The following is a 21,339-nucleotide window of genomic DNA, read 5'->3' as shown; positions in this document are numbered from 1 at the left end:
GTGTAGTGGTAATACGATTGATTCTTGAGCAAGCAAAGAACATCTAGTATGCAGCCCATACCCTACATGGTCTCTCTCTCTCTCTCTCTCTCTCTCTCTCTCTCTCTCTCTCTCTCTCTCTCACACACACACACACACACACACACACACACGCACACACACATATACACATATGCACGCACACACACACAAAATAAAGCTTTTACTGGCAAAATTTGAAATGTCACCATTATAATTTCTTTAGTCCCCCTTTTCCTACCTTTCTACTGTTCCAGAAGATATATTTTCTATCTATAATATAGTTACTTTATATTTCTTAAAAACAGACTTATGAAGCCCCCAAATTAATCAACATCACTTTGCTCTATTTTAGCAACATGAGAACCTTAGAATTTTTTAACTCTGGTCTTCTTTTTGCAATTTGTCAGGTCATTATTGACCAGCATTTTAGGTCTATCATGTCTCTAAATCCCTCTAAACTAGAAAATTAGATTATTAGAATAATTATTCAATTAAATAAGGATTCAGTTCAATCCAATTAAGATTACTATCATTTGCCAGAGATCTTGCTTCTTGAACTCTCCTTGTCTCTTCTGGGGGCAATTTCTTCTTTGTTGAAGAAAATGGTTTCCTTTCTCTGAAGAACTTATCATTTACAAATAAGTAAAGAGAACTTATCATTTACAAATTTGAAATATTTGAATATATTTCAAATAATTGAAAATATCTTTGAATATATTTCAAATAATTGAAAATATCTTTGAATATATTTCAAATATTTGAAAATATCTTCTCTGTCCCTCTTAAACTATTAATAGGTATGTTTATGTAATAGTCAGCTTTTTCTCATTGCTGTGACTAAAAAAACTGACCAGAACAGCTGTAGAGGAGGAAAAGTTTATTTGAGGGTTCATAGTTTCAGAGGTCTTAGTCCATTAGAAGGCTAACTCCACTCCTCAGAGCTCAAGGCGAGGCTGAACATCATGGTGGAATAGTTTGTGGCAGAGGGAAGCAACTCACATGTTAATCAGAAAGCAGAGAGAGAGAGACTCCACTCTCCAGATACAAATTATATACCCCATGGCCACACCATTCCAGTTACCACTCAGTTAATCCCATCAGAGATTGATTCACTGATTAGGTTAAGGCTATGGCCCAATCATTTCTCCTCCAAACCTTCCTGCATTGTCTCACATGTAAATTTTTGGGGGACACCTCACATCCAAACTATAACAGCTTATAAATCTGGGTTGACCATAATTTCTGTTCAGCAGAAAATACTATTATCTTCTGGTAGACATACGTTGCTTTATGTGAAGTCATCTTTCAGTCAATTTCTGGCAATCTGTCCTTTCTTTCTGATAGGCTTTCAGATTTTTTTCTTTGTCTATAATTTTATTCAGGATGCAGATTTTTTTTCTACTTTTCTATGCTATGACTTAGTGGTTTCTTCAAACAAAGGGTGTCTTTCCTAATTCCAGAGAATATTTATTATCTCTACTCCCATCTTCATTTTTCTTTTCTCCTTCAAGACCTGTGTTGTAACTTCTTATACTATTCTCTATGTCTCTTCACTTGTCTTTCCTATCTCTATATACTGTATTATGAATCAATGACTCATCTATCTTCTAATTCATTCATTTTTAAATTTTAGGTATTATACATAATATTATTCAATCCATTTATTGATATCTAATTACTGTGATTATGTGTTCCTATGTTTGTATTTACCAATCATTTTTTTCAAATCTTTTTTCCCCAGAGTGTCCTGTTTCTCTTTTAATTTATGTACCTTTATCTCATTGAGCACTTTAAAATACTTATTTTAAGATCTCCTGCAGTCTTATTTTAACCCCCAGTCTTGAGGTATAAATGCCATGTCTACTACGATATTTTCTTGTGTGGTTTGTGACACTTACCATCATCTCCCATCCTAAGAGACATTTGTATTTGTGAGAATCCCATGCTCTAATATGGAACATCCCACTTTCTCATTTGCTGCCATCAAACAATTCCATTTTGTTCAGTTCTGTGATGATCTTTTTATTGGATTATTGGCTTGAGGTCATTGATTGCACCCAGCAATGCTGTGAATCTTACCCAAGATAAGCATGTGTCCCTGGCCTGGTGTTATAAATACTGGTAGGTGAATATTTTCACCCAAGTCCAGTTGCTCCTTTGATGTTTCGCCTGGTCATTGATGGGATGCCTTCCTGAATTCTGATTTATGCAGGCGATTCAGCTATAGCTCCCCCCAGACAAGAGTCTGCATCTTGCTTCATCTTCTCAAGTAGGTTTTGAAGCTCCAAGATACAGGCATTATGCCAACTGAAATTTTTCCTGGGTCCTTTGGCTTCAGTATACATTTACCATTCTGTCCAGGTTGGAATTGGCTAAGTGTTTAAACGTTTATTCAGCATGTCTAGGTATGTAGAGATAGAGAGGCCCTCATCTCAGACTTCCGTATTAGCCAGAAATTCTATAGTGCATTGCCCTCTTCTTTTCTCCTTTGAAGATAGAAATATGCCAGAGGGAGGTAACCAGTACCTTCTTAGAATCCATAGTTCAGACTATCTTCTACAAGTCGGAGCTGCCTGATGGCACTAAGAATCTAGACAAAGAAGAAATAGTAAAAAGAGAGAAGAATTTCTAGAAATAAGATGCCCAAAATACCAAAGTCTAATTTGTCTGAAGATCCAGATCTGGCTGTGTCCTATATATTGGTATAGAGAGAGGGACAGATGCAGATAAACATATGGGCATATAAATACATATAAAAATATACATTATATCCATATTCAACAAGACATATATGTATAAATATATGAATGAGAACAAAACTCTGATATAAACAATACCTAAACATCAAAGATTGTACTCAACAACAGAAACTGAATAAGCTAAATCCTGTTGTTGATATGTGGACTAGGAGGGAACATAAACCACAGGACAGAGAAATATCTTCAAACTATGGAATAAGAAGGTAGATTGGAATAATGAATCTAAGAATGAGAACTAAGTCAGATAACAAACTAAGCAATTCATACAACCATCACAGTGCTACATCCAGGTAATGACATGATATCTGTATTAGTTATGTGACTTGCCTTTGTAAAAAATATGAACTAACTTTTCAAAGCCCTTTCCTACCTACGGTTCACTTACCCTTTCAGCATTTATTACTAAGTTGATCATCTCATCATCCTAGAAAAGTGATGAAATGGGTATTATCATTTTCACATAAATCATGAGCCCACTTACAGTTCCTTTAATGTAGCATCTCATGGGCCAATGGCTTCTCTTGACTCCTGACCCTTTCTGTGTCTAGCACCCAGCATTACACTCTCTTTCCCAGTTTACACCTAGACATTATTGAAGAGAAGCTGACTTGGAGACCGGACAGAACATCGACACATGGTTGCTCTTCTAAGCTTGACCTTGAGGACAACCTTTCTCAGCATCAATCCTGTCCTAGCTTTCTCCTCCCACTGGCTCCAAGGGTGTTACATTCATAAGGCCTCTTGGGAAAAAAAAAGCCTCAAGAATCATATTTTGGACTCATAGAACTATGATCAAATACAAAATTCAGTGCTCAAACAGCTTTTGAGAAGTTGATTTTTGAAGTTTCAACATCAGATTGGGTTAAATTGATAGCCGGCAGCAGAATTCTTAGGAAGAGAGTCTATCCAGGCTTTTTTTTGAGTAAAGCTCTGGAAGCACGCAAGGCTTCAACATGGTGCAATGTTTCAGTGTAGGGAGGAGAGTAAACAAACAAAAATTAACATAAACAAAGGATGACTGGAGATGATAAAGCAGATGAAAGCTAACAAGTCTAATCCTTCCTTGGCTGTGATGTTTCAGGTCCCCAAAGAAGAGAAAAACTAATACAGAAGTCTGAGATGAGGGCCTCTTTACCTCTACATACATAGAAATGCTGAGTAAGATATGTCAAACATCTAAAAAGCACTTAGCCAATCCCAACATGCTCAGGATGGTAAATGTACACTGAAGCCAAAAGACCCAGGAAAATTTTCAATTGGTATAATGCTTGTGTCTTGGAGCTTCCAAACCCACTTGAGAAGATGAGGCAAGTTGCAAAGGATTAGCCACTGTTCTTTCCATCTCAACTTCTAGACATAGTTCCAATGGGAAATATGATCAGGAATTAACCTTGATGTGTGTCCATGTAGTGGAAATAAACATGGCTAAAGATGTTGGTTAAATAACCATAGCAGAGAACCTACAATGTATGATACACATATCTATTTTACTTTTCATTAGAAACCAGCATATGTAGTATTCATATCTACCTATCCACATATTAATCATGGAGATGGGGAGAGAAAAAAGAGAGGAATGAAAAGAAGCATGGATCAACTTTTCAAATAAAATTTGAACTTGTTAGTAATGTTCACTGTAATGAAAAGTTTATCAAGTCTTATATCTTATAATCCAAGGAATACACATCTAAAGCTCTGTTTGCTCAAAGATCTCTCCTATTGGCAAGCCAGAGTGCTGGAAATTCTAATGTTGCTCATTGCTTAAGAATTACAGTCCTTTATTGAAATTCAAAGTTATTGCTTGGAAATAATAACATATAAACCATCACCACCCATGAGTGTCTTGAGCTGTTAGGGACCAGTCACTTCTTTCTTGTGGCTTTATATTCCCCAGAGAATTTGAACAAATCATCTCTGAAGTCTCTGGTTACAAACTTCCCTGGCAGAGGGCAGAGGAGAAGGTGCTGCTGAGTAGTAACACTCCACAGCTTTGCCCCCCGGTTGGACATATTAATGTATATAAAATGCTCAGTTTCCTTGATCCCTTCTGCCACTTCTATCACCAGGCTCCTTAAAAACAAAAGGCAGAATAAAATCAATAAAATACTTGAAAAAACTCCGCCAACTGGAGAAAGTTGCACATGAAGACCTTCCCCAGGACACTGTTAGCATTTCTGTCCCCCTCCCTCTCCTATAATTTTCAGTAATGTGTCTTTTCAACAGCATTAAAGAATGCAATTTATCTTTTTAACATAGTCATGCCCTAACTTCTAAAAGAGTAATTCTTTGTATAAAGTATAAAGCCTCAAAGAAAAAACAGCCTTGATGCTTAAACACACTGAAACATGCCAAATGTGACAGTGGGTAGCCACTTGTGTGTAAAGGAAGCAGCTGCATTGGCAGAATTATGAGAGGAGCCCTAGAAGGGGGTCATTGCTACAAGACAGAATTTTAAAATAAAACACCTCCTTCATTTTATCCCTAATGCCTAAATTTTTCCTTCCGACATCATTTTGTGCATTAGCCATCCCCTGTATCTAACACTTCTTCCTGTTTTTCCAGGGAAGAGAAATACTAGATCTATAGAAATAGCTCTGGGGTACGAATTTATCAAGTTGGTTATGAGTTTCACCTCAAAAATGGGTGTCTGGAGAAAAAGTATAATGGAAAGGAAGAAAAGGAGTGAAGAATGGGTCTAGGAATGGCGGTGTCATCAGAGAAAAATAATGGTACAATCATCCCCCACGGTAAACTATAGTCTAAAAATATCAGATGGAAAGTTCTATCAATAAACAACTTATGAGTTTTAAACTGCATGCCATTCTGAGTAGCCTGATAAAATCTCATGCCATCCTGTTTCATCTATCCCAGGATGTGAATTATCCCTTTGTTTAGTGTATCCATGCTGTATACACTACCCCTTCATCACTTACTTTGTAGCCTCTTAGTTAGAGATTAACTGTTGTGCTTATGCACCAACGTAAGAAAGAGAGAAGAGATTCATATGGCTTTTATTAAATGACCTTGTTTTAATTGTTCTATTTTATTATTCATGATTTCTGTTAATAACTTTCTGTGCACAATTTATAAATTAAATTTTATCATAGGTATATATGCATTTAAAAAAAACTTAGTATATATAGGTTTTGGTACCATCCATGGCTTCAGGTATCCACTGAGAGTCTTGTGAGAGTCCCCTACAGATAGGAAGATTAAAATAGCAATGCTAATCGTGGTTCCAATCACTCCAAAAATATGTTATATGTTTGTTGCTTTGTAGTTCACCAAATGTTTTCACAGACATTTAATTTTTATCATGTGAGTAGATAACAGAGTTTTTACTCACTTTGCACATAAGATCTAAAGAATAGAAGGATCTTGTCCCAGGCCACACCATAAGCAAGTGGAAAATGTAAACCAGATTCCAGATATTGACTTCAACGCGCTTTGCTTTATCCTAAAGGTATCTGGAGAGTCACAGGGATTCTGGTAGAGGAGCAATATTTGGAGACGTTAACCACAGGCTTGGCAGGTCAGACTTTCCGTAATTGCTCAGGATTTTGTTGGAGGTCAGGCAATGCTGAGATAATCTAAGGTCCATCTCACCAGCCCTCATCCTCTCCCATATTAGAACCACTTCCTCCCACTCAGCCCTCAAGTTGAGAATAAATGGGGAAAGAAAGAGGGAGGAGGAAAGGGACAGTCAGGCAGAAAGCCTAACATCATCCTAACTCCTACTAGATACCAAACACTTGAGCCCTACAGACTCAGGGTCTTGTCTGCTCAACACGAATGTTCCCAGACAGTGTGCTTTCTGCTTGCTTTCCTTGGTTGCTGACAATCAATATGATTAGACAAGGTCTAACCCGTGCACTGTGCCCGAGAGGCATCTACACTTTGGCCACTAGGACAACTGACTGCTTTATCTTTCCATCAGTGGCAAAGACCCATGGCTCATTTATAACCAGCCTGCTCTGCAATCACAGTAGGTCACAGATGTGACATCAGGGGCTCCAGAGAGGTCCAAAGTTACCAAAAACACCTCCACTACCTATTTATTTGTGTCCAGCATTCATGAGGACTCTTATTCAAGCCCTGCACCCTGTGAATAAGTAAAACTACCCCCCAATTGGACTTTACTAGACACTAGACACTTTGATGTGAATGAATTCTTTAGAGCAGGGAGTAGTGGAGAGAAAGAGGAGGACCCTGAAAGGGGCCCATGCAATGCAGGGTTCGGGGCCACCTGTGCTTCCACGATGCCCTGAGCCAGGCTCTGGCTTGCACACAGCCTCCAGCACAGGCAAGCTTGTACAGACCCTCCCACTTGCTCTCAAAGAAACTTGTTTCCTCCCTGAGCTGCAAATAACTCTCCTGCATTTACCTCTTCATTAACTCCCCCTTCAGCTACTATTTATTCTCACTTTCAAATTGGTGATTTTCAATCTTAAGTGTTGGAAAGCTTTGGGGGACTAGATGAAAGACAAAACCACCCCAACTGAATAGCTTCCAGCCTCCTCCCCTCCCAGGTTCTTGTTGGCGGGTTAAACTGTTGCTACTGTAAGCTACTTCAGGTTTTACAGGCAATGAGCAATAAAGGAACCACACTCAACTCTGGGGAGAGATTTCCAATAGTTTCCTCGTTTCCCATTGTCCCCGCACATCCCTGGCTCTCTTTAAATACTATGGGGCTTACTCAGTCACTGACCTTGTCTAATCATATTGATTGTCAGCAATTGCAGTCTAATTGGAAAGCAAGTTGCTATGGTAATTCCTGCATCTTATGTCTTACATTTAAAGACACAATGATCCTAAAAGGAGGGAAATTGCTTGTGGTTGTGACAGAGAAAAACATAATTAGATATGCAAATTATAAAACTAATGTATTCAAATGAATTCTGAAATCTAAATCAGGATTTGATGTAATAAACTGGTCCCAGAATTTCTACCAAAGGCACATTTGGTCAGAATGTATTTCTTTCTCCCAAAATACTTATATTCTTAGGGGAAAAAAAAGAAAAGAAACAAAGAAAATGTATCAAGCATACTCAGGAATGGGGTGGCTATTCACAGCTGGAAATCAGGTATGGATGGGGTCCATAACCTGGGACACTGCATCCTGTGCTTGAAAGAACACCAGAATGGAGGTGGCAGACCCACTGCTCCTCCTTCTCTCTTTAACTTGCTCTGTGGCTTGGGGTAAGTCAACTACCTTTTCTGTTTTTTGAGCCTTTATGTTCATGATCATTCTTCACTGGTAGATGGAATAATAGCTTTTTTATTCATTTGTTCTACCAACAATCATTTAGAGATTACCTACCCTGTTCTAGGCAGATTCCAGGAAACCTTGAAAATTAGTCTTTTTGGTTACCATGCATTGCAGAAAATTGTACAATTTCCTAGAAGCTTCTTGAAGGCTTATACAAACCATGAATGTAACAAAGATTAGTCTCTAGTAGAAAATAACAATGACAATAAGAGCCAGTTCTTTAGTACTTCCTAAGCTTCAGATACCTAACGCATAACTATTTCATGTACATAATTCTCACAAGGTAAATACCATTATCCTCATTTCAAAGATGAGGAAACAGGCTCAGAGAGGCTAAGTAGCTTTGCCAGCTTCACACAGCTAGTGAGTATTTATGTGGGTCTTCGATGCTGCCTTTCTTCTGCCTGGCTCAAAAACTAGGCCCTCCCTTCCCTGGAAGTACAAGCCTTAACGCACTGGTTCTACAGCTCCAGCAAGAAGACTCATGTCATGAAATTTGGGTGCATTTATGAAAACACACTTCTACTATCAAAGGTAAAGAGCCTGTTAACCTAGACAGACTCAAGTATTAATTAGCCATGTAATTACAGTTTACTATGACTTTGTCACTTTGCTTAAAAAAAAGAAAAAAGAGGCATTTATAGGAAAATAAATCTGGAAGAGAGCTGGTAAGTTCCCTTCCTTTGTGGATTATCTGAAATTCTAATTTTAGGAACATTGGAAAATTTTTTAAAAACAGTTCTAAAAAAAATAGGATCACCATTTTGGTGACGTATTTTGAAGTATTTTGGCAAAGGCCAAGTGTGTGTTTGAGAATTACATTATGCACAACCAGAGCAGTACAGAAGAGCCCCTCAGACACTCAGAAGACACCAGGAAGGGAATCTGGGCCTTTTGTCCCCACATGGTCAGCATCCTCCCTCCTCAATGGGAACAACTCTGTGGTTTGTTTTGCTGTTCTCTGAGCTTAAAGAAGGGGGTCCAGAGCACACAAAAGGCCTGAGCATATACTGAACTGGGTTGATGATTTCTGGCATCTTGGGTCGACTTAATCAGCTGAATCCAAAGAATCATGTTAAAGAGAATTTATTCTTCTCATACCTCCCTTTATCCCTCCCTCAATCGATGACATTTTTCTCTAGACAGTGACAAAGTCTCATAAAATAGGAAGGTTTAAAACCTTTCATTTATTCTTCCTGAGTATTCGGGTCCTTTTGCCATAAAAATGCGGACAATTTGGGACCCACATGAGGCAGAGGAAGGCCTTGGAGCTACCACTGAAGGGTGGGGTGGGGAGAATCTACGGCTGGAAAACAGATCTAGAAGTCAATTAGATGTGGTATCAGCGAGCACGTCTTCCAAACTTCCGCATTTCGCAAAGGGCAGGACAAACAACAGCTCCATAACCAGGTGTTTATAAGGGTGCTACCCTCAAGTATTCCAAAGAGGAAGGCAAGGCCATCCATGTGACTTAAATTCAGAAGCAGCCAAATGTGAGTTCCTTGTTCCTTCGATGTGGCTCATAAAGGAAACACTTTCGTGCCAAGAATGAGAGTTAATGAGGTGGAAAATGGAGGGGCATAAAAGATGGAGTAATTATGAATTACAGAGTAAAAACAGAGGCTTTTATAAGGTATAAGGAGGAGGAAAGGCAGGTGGGGGAGGGAGGATTATGTTATAGGTGTGGTGAGGTTAGCGATAAGGCACCATAAACCCAGAGAGAAATAGGGAGGCAGGTTTTGGGGTGCTGTGGGCTGAAAGCAGTGGGCAGGTTGGCCTGCAATCTCTCACACACATACACACACTGGCTGTTTCTTTGGCAAAGAGTTTCAAGACACATGTCATGGAAGAAGAAAACCAATACTGGCTTATAAGAGGTACCAATGGAGCCCTCTGTAAGCTATAAGCCATCTATAAGCCTCGATGAGCCATCTACAAATAAAATATACAGTACCTTCAAGAGGATAATGACTCAGGCTGGGGTACTTTCTCACTTTGTTCGGGGCTTAGAAACAATGGCCCTGTTGGCTACCCTTACTGCCAGTCTCTCCTGGGTCTGCCACAGAGCTGCCTCCCAGGGAATAGTCACAAGGGTCTTGAAAAGATGCTTCGTGGAGCCTCACCCTGCCCCAGCTTGTTAGAAATGGAAGCTAGCTGTCACGGGGCACTGCCTATGATGTGGCTGGCTGCCTTCTAAAAACAGAATCACAGAAATAATTAAAATCACAGAATTCTAGGCCTAGAAAGGACGCTGGAGATCATTTGAATCAACAGTATTATTTTATAGATGAGAAGCAAAGGCCCAGAGAAGGTAACTGATTTGACTCAAGGAGAATGGTTAATTAGTGGCAGAGCCACGACTAGAACCTAGGTCTTCTGACTCCAATGAAGTAAGAAAAATAATAGTAAGCCGCCTGACCTTTGCGTAGCACTGTGTGCTTTTCCCCCAGCGTATGACATGCATTATTCATATAATCTTCAACAGCCCAGCCAACTACACAGAATTGAAGACACAGCGTACTGAGGGACAGAGGGCCTTAGCAACATCCTACAGTGGAAAATGGATCTCAGACAGCTCCAGTGATTTGCCCAAAGTGATGGAGGGCTCCCTGTAGCCCATTTAAGAGACCTTGCCTCATGTAGCTCTGCATTACTGGAATTTCTTAACCTGAACTCCCTCCTAAACTGTGTGTGCTAATGAATTCAGAAGTCCCGTTATTAAGAAGTTGTTCTTTCCAGCCGGCTGAAGGTTTTTGTGTTTTGTTTTGTTTTCCTTCTTTTTCATGAAATAATTGAAAAGGGGAAGAAAAGAAGTCAAGAGCCCAGATATTAATGAACAGCAGCCACACAGCTCGCCACAGCAGCCAGGCGATACCATCACAGGGAGTCAGCGCTGTGTCATGGAGGACACGTATTCTATGGCTAAATGAGGTCAAACAGAGATTCAGTTTCAAAAGGATTATTTTTTGCTACTGTTACTTGTTTTCTTGTAATTGGCCAAACAGTACTCCTCTATGACTCCTAACTAAACAGCCAATAAGAACATGCCCACTTCCCAACATGCTCACTTTTTACAAGATGGTAGGTATGCAACTCTTACCCTGTTCTCTTGGGAAGGACATTAGTGGAGAAGAACTAGTTACTATGTAGGCTGTTGGACTCTTCAGTCTGAGAGTATGATAGATGACAACAACAAACTCCAAAATGTTGAGGACTTAAAAAATAAGTTTCTTTTTCTCATCTAGTAGTGTGGGGTGGTATCCTTCTGCATTCTATTCAGGATCTCAGAACAACAGCAGCTTTGCCATCTTCAATTCTGCCTTTCAAGCACTTCCAGTGGACAGCTTATAGAGGGAGATGGTGCGGAGAAACACCCGGGTAGTACATCACTCCTGCTCACGTTCCACGGGGAAGGAGGCTTTCTTCTCACACACTACCACCTAACAGCAAAATTGGCTAAGAAACATACTCTAGCTGTGCTTGCAGGAATGAGAGGGAGAAAATAGATTTTTGGAAGACAAGTAAATCTCTTTCATGCCATATATTATCTCCATAATTCTTTAAAAACCAAAAAACCCTAAAAGGTAGGTATAAATACCCCCATTAAAATAAACAAGTATCATAGTATTAATTGACTTGTCCGAGGTCATAAAACCAGGCAATGATAAAGCTAGAATTTGAATCCAAATTCAAATTCCGGGTTCATGCTGCCACTCACATGTGAACATGAACTGAGACAAAATGAAAAATCAGCAGAATCCTGAGGAAACAAGACCATTAGTGAGATTACTCACAAAGAGCATTTAGTACTATGCGTACTACATGGCAAATGTCTAATAAAGGTTAATTATTATCACCATCATCATTATTCCTGCAGCCTCAAATTACACAGCTCAAGCTTACAAGTGCCCTGAGCCTATGGACAGTTACCCATCCCTCAATGTATCAAAGGATGCTCTATACTCCCACTTCCCTTTCTTAGTCCTCTTCCAAAGCAGGTAGGCCACTCTAAAACCAAGTGACCCAATTAACATCGCCTTCTTTTCTCATCTGTAACAATCACTCCCTTGCTACCTTACAAACTCATCTTTCATTACTAAGAACAGAGAATTCCTCTTTAAACAATTTCTGATAAGCACACACAGACTAACAAAACAACTGTCTACTTTTTCTTGCTTCCAACATTAATCTGGTTCTACCTATAGAAAATATCTCTCCCCACTTCCCTTTTTATCATCCTCTTTTAATTCCATTTATTTTCCCAAATGACAATTTTACACATAGCTGCCAAGCCTAAGTACCAGGCAGAGATGGACTCATATACCACCAACTCACACACTACTCTGTTCTTATTGTCTCACGTATTGTACACCTAACCTAGAAACTATTCCAAATTTCTATGCAAATCAGTGGGGCACTTAATTTGTTTGAAAAACAATGACCCATGACCCACATCAAATCATAAGACACCACAAGACTGTTAAGAACTACTGGTTTGGCAGAAATTCAGAAAGCCATAATTATGATAATGATGGTTGGAATTCAAGGGACATTTGCAAGAAATCCTGAAAAAAAAAAGTCATTGAGAGGAATTAGGATCTGCTCGGACACTAAATGATGAAGAGAAGTCAGAGATAACCTCAGGATTAAACACTGGAGTTGGTCCAGTGAATCAACAGAGATGTCAGATGGCGCTGTTGACATGGAGTTGGGATCAAGGAAGGAAAAATGGTCGGCATGGAAAACAATCTGCCTGCTTTGGACTTGCTGTTCATGAAGAGTTCACAGGACAGGCTGCCATGGGCAGCTACAGACATGGGACTCTCATCCAAGAGTGATGTGATTCATTAGCAAAGAGGTCCTACCTGAAAGGGTCTAGGAATAAGGAGACTTCAACCAGGAAAGCTTGCAAGATGCTAAAGCAGTTAAGAACTGCTGGTCTGGCAGAAATTGCAAAGAGCCATAATTATGATAATTTCAAAGGGCATGAGGGGGAAAAATAATAAAATTGTCAACTCCCAACTATTTACCCAGCTCTGAGCTTCGCATTTGGCATTCTTCTTTCCCCCACTCTGTTCTATTGACTTTGCATTCTCAACTTTTCATGCATGTGGCTTTTATGCAACTAAACTGCAGACGTCTTAGAAAGCAAGAGCAGTACTTTTCACTGTCTTATCTGCTATATACTTGCACTTAAAATGTGCTAAAAAAGCACTTATTGTATGATTTGCTGCTTGGAACTTTGATTTATCTGAAGAAGGTAAATTTGCATGTGAACTTACATAAATTCCTTGCCAGAACTCAAGTACTCTGCATCATGGAGGGAGGGGTGTGTATAGTTAAGTTGTGGGAATATTGCTCCCCAAGATTTCTACCATGTTAGAAATTTTTAAAAAGCAACAGGGGTCTCTGAAATGGAAGTTGGTTTTTTGTTTGTTTGTCTGTTTGTTTTTAGTCATTGAAAACTAGCTGATTTCTGCCATCCTTTTGAGATTCCCTGAATTATAGGTCTATACTCCAGGTTGACTTCACACAGTGGCTGGGTGGGATTGGGGAAATTAGTTAACCTATATGTATCTCTTTTTCCTCTTCTGTAAAAGGGGCTAAAGATGGCACTTTCCTCATTGGGCTGTTATGAGGATCAACAACCTAATAAATTTGAAGCACAGAAAAACTGCCTGTCATAGTAAGTGCTTAATAAATGTTAGCTATCATGATAGTGATTTTTAGTCCCTTTCTTCATTTGCTGGGGGAAGCAAGGGAAATACTTTAAAAATGAAGATGACTTAGTATTCAAATCAAGATAAAAATAAAATGGACACAATAGTTTATTGTTGATGTATTTGAAAGTGAATGACACCCAATCCCAAAAAACCAAAGGCCCAAATTTCTCTCTGATATGTGTATGCAAACACACAGTAAGGGGGTTGGGGGGACAATAGAAGTTCATTGGATTAGACAAAGGGGAATGAAGGGAAGGGAGGAGGGATGGGAATAGGAAAGACAGTGGAATGAATCCAACATAACTTTTCTATGTTCATATATGAATACACAACCAGTATTCCATATCAGGTTTCACGTTATGTACAACCACAAAAATAGGAAGTTATATCCTGTGTGTGTATAATATGTTAAAATACACTCCACTGTCATGTATATAAGTAGAACAAATTTTTAATCAAATAATGAGTTAAATTCAAATGGATGAGTTAGGCTGAGCTACTGTGGCTGATTTGAAATTTCTATGTCATTTGGAGGACATCTTTAGAGCATCTTTAGCAAAGACTCACTTGCCCCTGATAAAGAAACAGATCTTGGAAGGCAAAACAGTCTCAGATACTCTAGAAAAGGAAGGGACTGACTTTCTGCCATCTGGGAGGTGGGAAGAGCCCTTTGGCAATATTCTTACCACACCTTGACAACTTGCCCCACCCTGTATTGACCCTCTTCCTAGGGGAACAGCATGATCTTTAGGTTCTGACTTCAGTGGTGGGATGATCCAGGAGGCACCTATGTGCTCTGCCTGTTTTCATTGTTACGGCCAATAGACCACATGGATGGCTAGTCTTACTGCAAGACTCAGAATGGGGCTGAAGTTTGGGGTACTACCATAGCCCAGTTCAAGAATCAAAATGATCTATACAAGAGGAATAACCTGAATTGCTCTGTTTAAAGCTGAAAGAAGGGTTTAGGTCCTTCACTTAGCACAGTTATTCCCCAGTACATTGGTTATGCAGCCTAATAGTTCCTGATAACTCAGCCATAAACTCCACAAAGGCAAGAAGGAAGGCTGTCGGGCAGGCACAGTGATGTCTGTGTTTACCATGGAAGAACACTGTGTTTTCACACATACCACCTTATTTATTCCCTTTGGCAGCCCTGTGAAGTGGTTATCATTCCAATTTTGCAGACAAGAAAGTGAAGCAGAGAGACACTTGGTAACCTGAACAGTCATAGAACTAGTGACAAATGCTGCACAATTCAAATTCAGGACTCTTATTGTAAGGTCTCTAAATCTAACAGTAAGGGATTTTAAATGGGAGTAGGAGAGCAATTTGCAGAGCTTTATGAATTTTTCTGGGATATATTTTCATCAGTTCTTTCCTGACTTAAAACTATATATTTCCAGAATTGATGTGTAGACATGGTAGAAGTACAAGAAATTATACATATAGTATATATGTGCTATCATGTACAAGATATATACATATATTTTATAACACATAGTACATATGCATTAATAGGTAATGATGTACCATGTTACATGTTATATGTTATAATTATTATACATTATTATATTATATATATAAGTAGTATATACTTATAATATTTGATTGCTTATTTTATAATTATAATATATACACCTGTAATATATATGTATAGTAGGTGAGTTTTTGTATTTCTACCATGTCTAGTCCTTCAATTCTTCTGGAAATGTGCTAGATAGTTACATACATTAACATATTATATATAAGTATATACTATATATGTATATATAAATAGTGTATGTTTATATATTTTACATATACATATATAACACATATGTATTTATGCCATATATATGTATATGTAAAGAATATATAAAAACTATATATCACATTTCCAGAAGAATTGAAGTACTAGAAAACCATATATATATATATATATATATATATATATATATATATACACACACACACACATATGTATTATAATGGCATATATATCATTATATTAAAATGCAATAAACCAAAAATCCATTTTCTCTTTTCCAGCATCTTCAATGTAGCACAGCAAAGAAAGGTAGTCCACATTAAGGAAACCTAGAGCACTAGACTCTGAGTTAGAGATGATTGATAAAACTCAGGACCCAGTTTATTCGTCTTTAGTTTCCCAGCACTGATCTCAGGACCCAACACACAGAAGCTGCTTAATCCAAATTTGTTGAACATTTGTTGAATTAGTTCTCCGCTCTTTTAAAATCTCTCTCCAAGATTCTGCTAAACAAGAAGCTTCCCTCCTGTGTTAATACACAATTTGATTTGCAAAGACTCTGTTTACTGCAAGTTTTCAAGAACACAGCTTTATTGTACAAAAACAAAGTTGGAAAATCTTTTATAATCTTTCAAAGATAATTCATTCACTTAGCAAACACTTGGCTGGGAACAGGAATACTAAGATGAAAGGCAGTGTCATTGTCCTCCAGAAGTTCCTTGCCTAGAGAGGAAGATTTATTTATTTGAACTACAGAGTACATCTCCAGAATGAAAATCTAATGTAATATGCGAGAACTTATGATAGAGTATAGGGTTTGCTAGACTATAGGGACTCAGGGAAGGAAAACAGTCAACTAAATTTAGTCTGAGATTATTAAAAAGAAAAGAAAGAAATTTGATTCAGTGAATATTAAAAATATTTTAAAGCAGTTGAATCCCCTAATGTACCTAGTCAGGGAGGAATCTATGGCTATATTGGGGGAAAGTGCTCTGTAAAGATAGAGGCATTGGAGAAGGAAAAATATGGGGAACATATGATTGGAGAATATCTTCTATATCAGAAAGGACACAAAGAAGTTTCTTTGAATGTCTTGGTCCATTTTGTGTTGCCATAACAGGTACCTGACACTGGGTAATGTACAAAGAAAAGAAGTTTATTTGGCTCATGATTCTGGTTGCTGGAAGGACCCAATATCATGGCACCACCATCTGATTGTGTCACAACATGACAGAGAAGTAAAAAGGGAACAGGCCATGTGCAGAAGGAGCATGTATATCAGCAAAGAAACAAGGGGGAGGGGCCAGGCTCAGGGTTTCATAAGAACCTACTCTCATGGAACTAATCCCTTCCTGTGAGACCTAACCAACTTTTTGAGACCAGCAGGAATCCCTTCACACAGGAAGCCGTGACCCAGTCACCTCCCACTAGGCCCCATCCCTTAAAGGTTCCACCACCTTTCAGCATTGTTACCCTAGGGACCAAGTTTCCAGCACAGGTAGCTTTGGGGGACACATCTGTACCATATCCAACCCTCAGCAGTATTTAATATTTTATTATATCTTGTTCTCCAACTCATGTCATGGAAATGCAAATGAGGCCTTCAGCCACTGGCCAGAGCCCTTCAGTTTTCCTTTATCCAATAAAACCAATAGCAACTCTGCTCAAAATGAAGCAGTCCCAGCCTTTGTAAATGAGAACCAGCTATAATGGTGGGCAAGTTAATATCACTCTGGTACAGGTTGAAACTTTATGCTGGCCTTGACTATACTCAAAATAATCATTTGCTCCCTAACGTTCTCCCTACTGGAAAGCACAGCACCCCACTCCTTTTCCTAATGGACTTGTGTTATGTATGAATACCACTCCACTGAAGAGAAGAATGTAAACCTGAAGGAGAGTGTCATAATTCCCTGAAATCCACTCCAGAGAGCATGCCCTCACAATCCCTAGGACCTCATGCAAGCACATTCTCCCCTCCATCAAGCCAACAAGGAATCTCATGTATGGAAGGAACCTTTACAATCATCTTCTCTAATCCCCAATCAAATGCCTTATAAATCCTTCACTGACCAGTCCTTTCCCCTCCTTTCTCTTCTGTGGCTTCTCTATCAATTCAAGGACTTTGTCTAACAGGCAAAGGAGCTGGGGAGGCAGTACCATGGGGAAGGAGGGATAGAGGCCTCCCTCTATTAGTAGCAGCTCAAATACTTGTGTATGTTCTTTGTGTGTTGTGTATTAAAAGATAACAATAAAACGCCCTGGGACAGAAGCCTGAGTCATAGACAAGCTAGGCTTGGTTGTCATTGCTGGAGTTAGACATGTTGCCAACATAAAGGGCATAAGAGAGTACCACCGACTTTATCTCCTCTGCGGTTTACCAGATGCCATTCATAGGACTGAAGTGAAGACACTTCCTTCACCTACCGTCAGCCGTTTGTCCACCTACCTGTCATTTACTGAGCCCTAAATGCAAAATAGTTCACCACTAGTTGCTGGAGATATAAAGAGTAGGAGGAGAGGGAGGAAAGAAAGAAGCAATGACTAAACAATGTGGGAATTGCTTTAAATGAGGGGGAAAAAAGTCTTGTAATGACAAAGAAAAGGTTTCCAGAGAGAACATAGATTTTTTTTTTAAACTAAACAATTCACTCCACTTGAATGGATGTCCTCAGACTGCTATGCCATGCTTTCTATATCCACTTAGGTATATATATGTTGGGGAAAAGTCTGGCGGGATATTATTATTCCCCTGAAAAACCTTGCAATTCCAAGAATGGTCTTGAGACTTGAGCTGTAAGAAAAGCAGTCCCTCAGGTTCCATTCAAGGCCTTCACCATGGGAATTAGCATTCTGGCAAGGTCCCCAGGTGACTGGTGCTGTGGTAATGTCTGAGAAGCTCCATCCTAGAAGATAAGGAGAGCTTTGTCTCTGGGAATAAGCCTTCGGCAGAGCTTCTGTCCTGAAGGAAGTAGGTCCCTTGAACTATTCTTGAAAGGACCTGGCAAATCATCTCACCTATCCCCTCATTTTCCAATGAAGAATCCAAGGTTCATAAAGGCAGAGTGTACAGGAGGCAATGTGTGAGCCCTATGCCAGCCAGAGTAGGTTCTGCAAATAGGCAGGGCCATTGACTTACACCAAAATGCCAACTTCACAGGCATGTCCAAAGGATTGGAGAGGATGTATGTAAAGTGACTGATAAATAGTAAACACCCAATAAAAGGTAACAGAAATGGAGACAAAACTGGATTAAACTGGAACGAGAACTCTGAATTTCCCAGTAAAGCACTTTCCACGGCTACACCCTGTGTCTGCTCCCCCAACCAAGGACAAAGGTGTCCTGCTGCCAACTCAACCACCCTTCCTGTGTCTGAAGTTGAGAATCTAAAATACCTTCTGAAATATTTAAATTAGAAGTGCTTCTTGATTGCTTTAATATTTTCTAGTTTATTTGAACCAAAAAAGAAAAGAAAAATCCAGGTAAGTGAACTCTCAATAGATGAATGCAAGTAAAGAGAAATGTCCTATTAGTAGGCTGAAATAGTACCGTGAGTGGTGACTAAATCTATGGCTAATTGTTAGTGAGCCTGGAAATAGAATATGGCTTCACTTCTGTTTAGACCCTGCTTTCCACCATGCTTATATTTTCAACCCATGCAACTCCTTCCCTCGCTCCTTTAGATGTTCAAACAAATGTCTTTTCCATGCTATCACAGAATAAGAGAATATTTTGAAACACAAATTGTCTTCTCTCACACAGGGTTTGTGAGAAGGGCCCTGCCACCCCGGGTTGACAAGTCCCAGGTGTCTCCAGTCCTCTCACTGAGATGGCTGCTATTCACTGTCTCACTCGCCCTCCCTCCATCCAGCCTCTCCCTTCCCTGCCCTGCAGGACTTTTCCTGAGCCTTTCTAGAACTCTCAGCTAAATCCCAGGCCAGCAGACAGGCTTATGCCTCAGCCAGTTTGGATGCACACTGCCTGTGCAAGTCCCTGAGACACTCAGCAGCCGCATTAAAACTGCCTGAGCGTCTTCTCAGGGGGCCTAATAATAGCACGTTCCATCTGCGAGCCGCTTTATAAATATTAACTGATTAAGCCGCCCTCTGTCCTCACAAGCTCTGGGCTTCCATGTTATAGACTTGATTCTCCGCTGCCTTCAAGTTACTCCGGGAGACAAAAAGCTGGGTCCTGAAGGATCTTTTCTGGGTATTTTAGGCCAAGACATCATTAATGTCAAAGACCTTGTGATCAAAACTTCCACTAGGATAAAGGCATGGAGGTGAAAAGGATTGAAATCTATGTTTGAAGAGACCAAATCGAAGTTCTCATCTTCTAAAGCCAGATTAACAGAGAGAAGAATCGACCCATGGTCTAGGGCATGGTCATTGAAATACAACCACAGGTCAAAGGCAGCCTACCACCTGTTCATATGAATAAAGGTTTATTGGTATCCCGTTGGGCCATTTATTTGCCATCTATGGCTTCTCTTTTCCTCTCAGGGCTTCAGGCTCTATATCTGCACACTATACAATCTCTAAATTGCACCCCTGCTTTGAACTCCTCCTCCCATTTTTTTGTAACTCTTAGCATCTAGTACATTTTGTTCCATTATTATAGCTTTCTTTGAGGACAGGAAAGGAGTTTTGTGCAGCTCATGAATCCTCCCTAGCCCAAAGCTCTAGTTGAACCCTAAAATCCTACATGGAGTATAACTGAACCTATGTTTCTTTCTCTGCAGAGAGATCTCTCAGAATGATGTCTTGGAAGTGATAGAGGCAGATGTGTTCTCCAACCTGCCCAAGTTACATGAAATGTAAGCAAGAAAGTTAGGGGTGGGGGGCATCTCATGGCCATTACTGGCAACGGCCTTAGCATTCTCTTGTATTCTTGGGTCGCTGTGACTCTGTTCTGCCTTAGATCTCTAGATTGTCATTATAAAATATGTCCAAGTCAACTGAAAAGGTACAGCCCTGTGTCGCTTCCTGATGGTCCAGGTACCAGTCCAGAGCCTAATATCTTGCTCACTGCCTCTCATGGTTTTTGTATTATATACCTGAGAACCTTACCCTATGACTATGAGAATGTACCTCCATCACATCCAAGTCCAAACATATATCCCAAATTTACTTTCTCTTGTTGACATTCCAGCTTAATAGCAATACACTGATCCACTTCTGTTTCATTCCAGTCTATAGTTATCATAAATTAATTCATAGCATCAATCAAATGTCAAGGCCATGAGGGAGTTTATAGACTGACTAGTCTAAAATTTTCCAAAGTATATTGTGCATATTGTTGGGTGTTCAAGAAAGAAAGAAAGAAAATGATTCTATGATCAAATAAGATTAGGATACACAGGCAAATAATACAAGTTCACTCACTAGGAAAACTTTTCAATAAGTTTTTTATGCAAGTATACATTTGGAATCTCCAAGATGATTATGTATTAAGTGTTTCTGAACTAATGTTGCTAGAATGGTTTCTTTCATGGAGCATTTATTAACCTCTCATAAATTCCCATGGAACACATTTAGGAAGGCCAATGAGCCCCTCTCTTCATTTTACAGATGAGGAATGAAAGGCACAGAGAAGTTGTGAGGTTTGTCTAAAGCCATTCAGCCAAATCCACAGCAGATAAATATCTTTGCTCCTTTGTATCGTCTTTAAAAAATGAGGATTTTAGGATCTTTCAAATACCAATAGGGGACAAAACCAAATAGAATATATACATACCTGTTATATATTACGTGTTATATGTGGAAGAGTTTGATTAGGAATGACAATCAGCCTTCCCATTTTGGCAGACTCTCCCT

The 21,339-nt window shown here is 39.3% G+C and overlaps 1 protein-coding gene across 1 annotated transcript in view; it reads left to right on the top strand.

Annotated features, from left to right (window-relative positions):
- The window catches only part of Fshr (follicle stimulating hormone receptor), a 165,645-nt gene that overhangs the window by 82,566 nt on the left and 61,740 nt on the right, over window positions 1–21,339 (top strand). The window contains exon 3 of the mRNA XM_026385740.2: window positions 20,265–20,339. Coding sequence (XP_026241525.2) covers window positions 20,265–20,339 — 75 coding nt within the window. The remainder of the gene's footprint in view (window positions 1–20,264; window positions 20,340–21,339) is intronic.

Source organism: Urocitellus parryii, chromosome 12, assembly GCF_045843805.1.
Source record: "Urocitellus parryii isolate mUroPar1 chromosome 12, mUroPar1.hap1, whole genome shotgun sequence".
NCBI lineage: Eukaryota > Metazoa > Chordata > Mammalia > Rodentia > Sciuridae > Urocitellus > Urocitellus parryii.
Note: the sequence above shows the minus strand (reverse complement) of the source record. Positions and strands in the feature narration are given on the sequence as shown.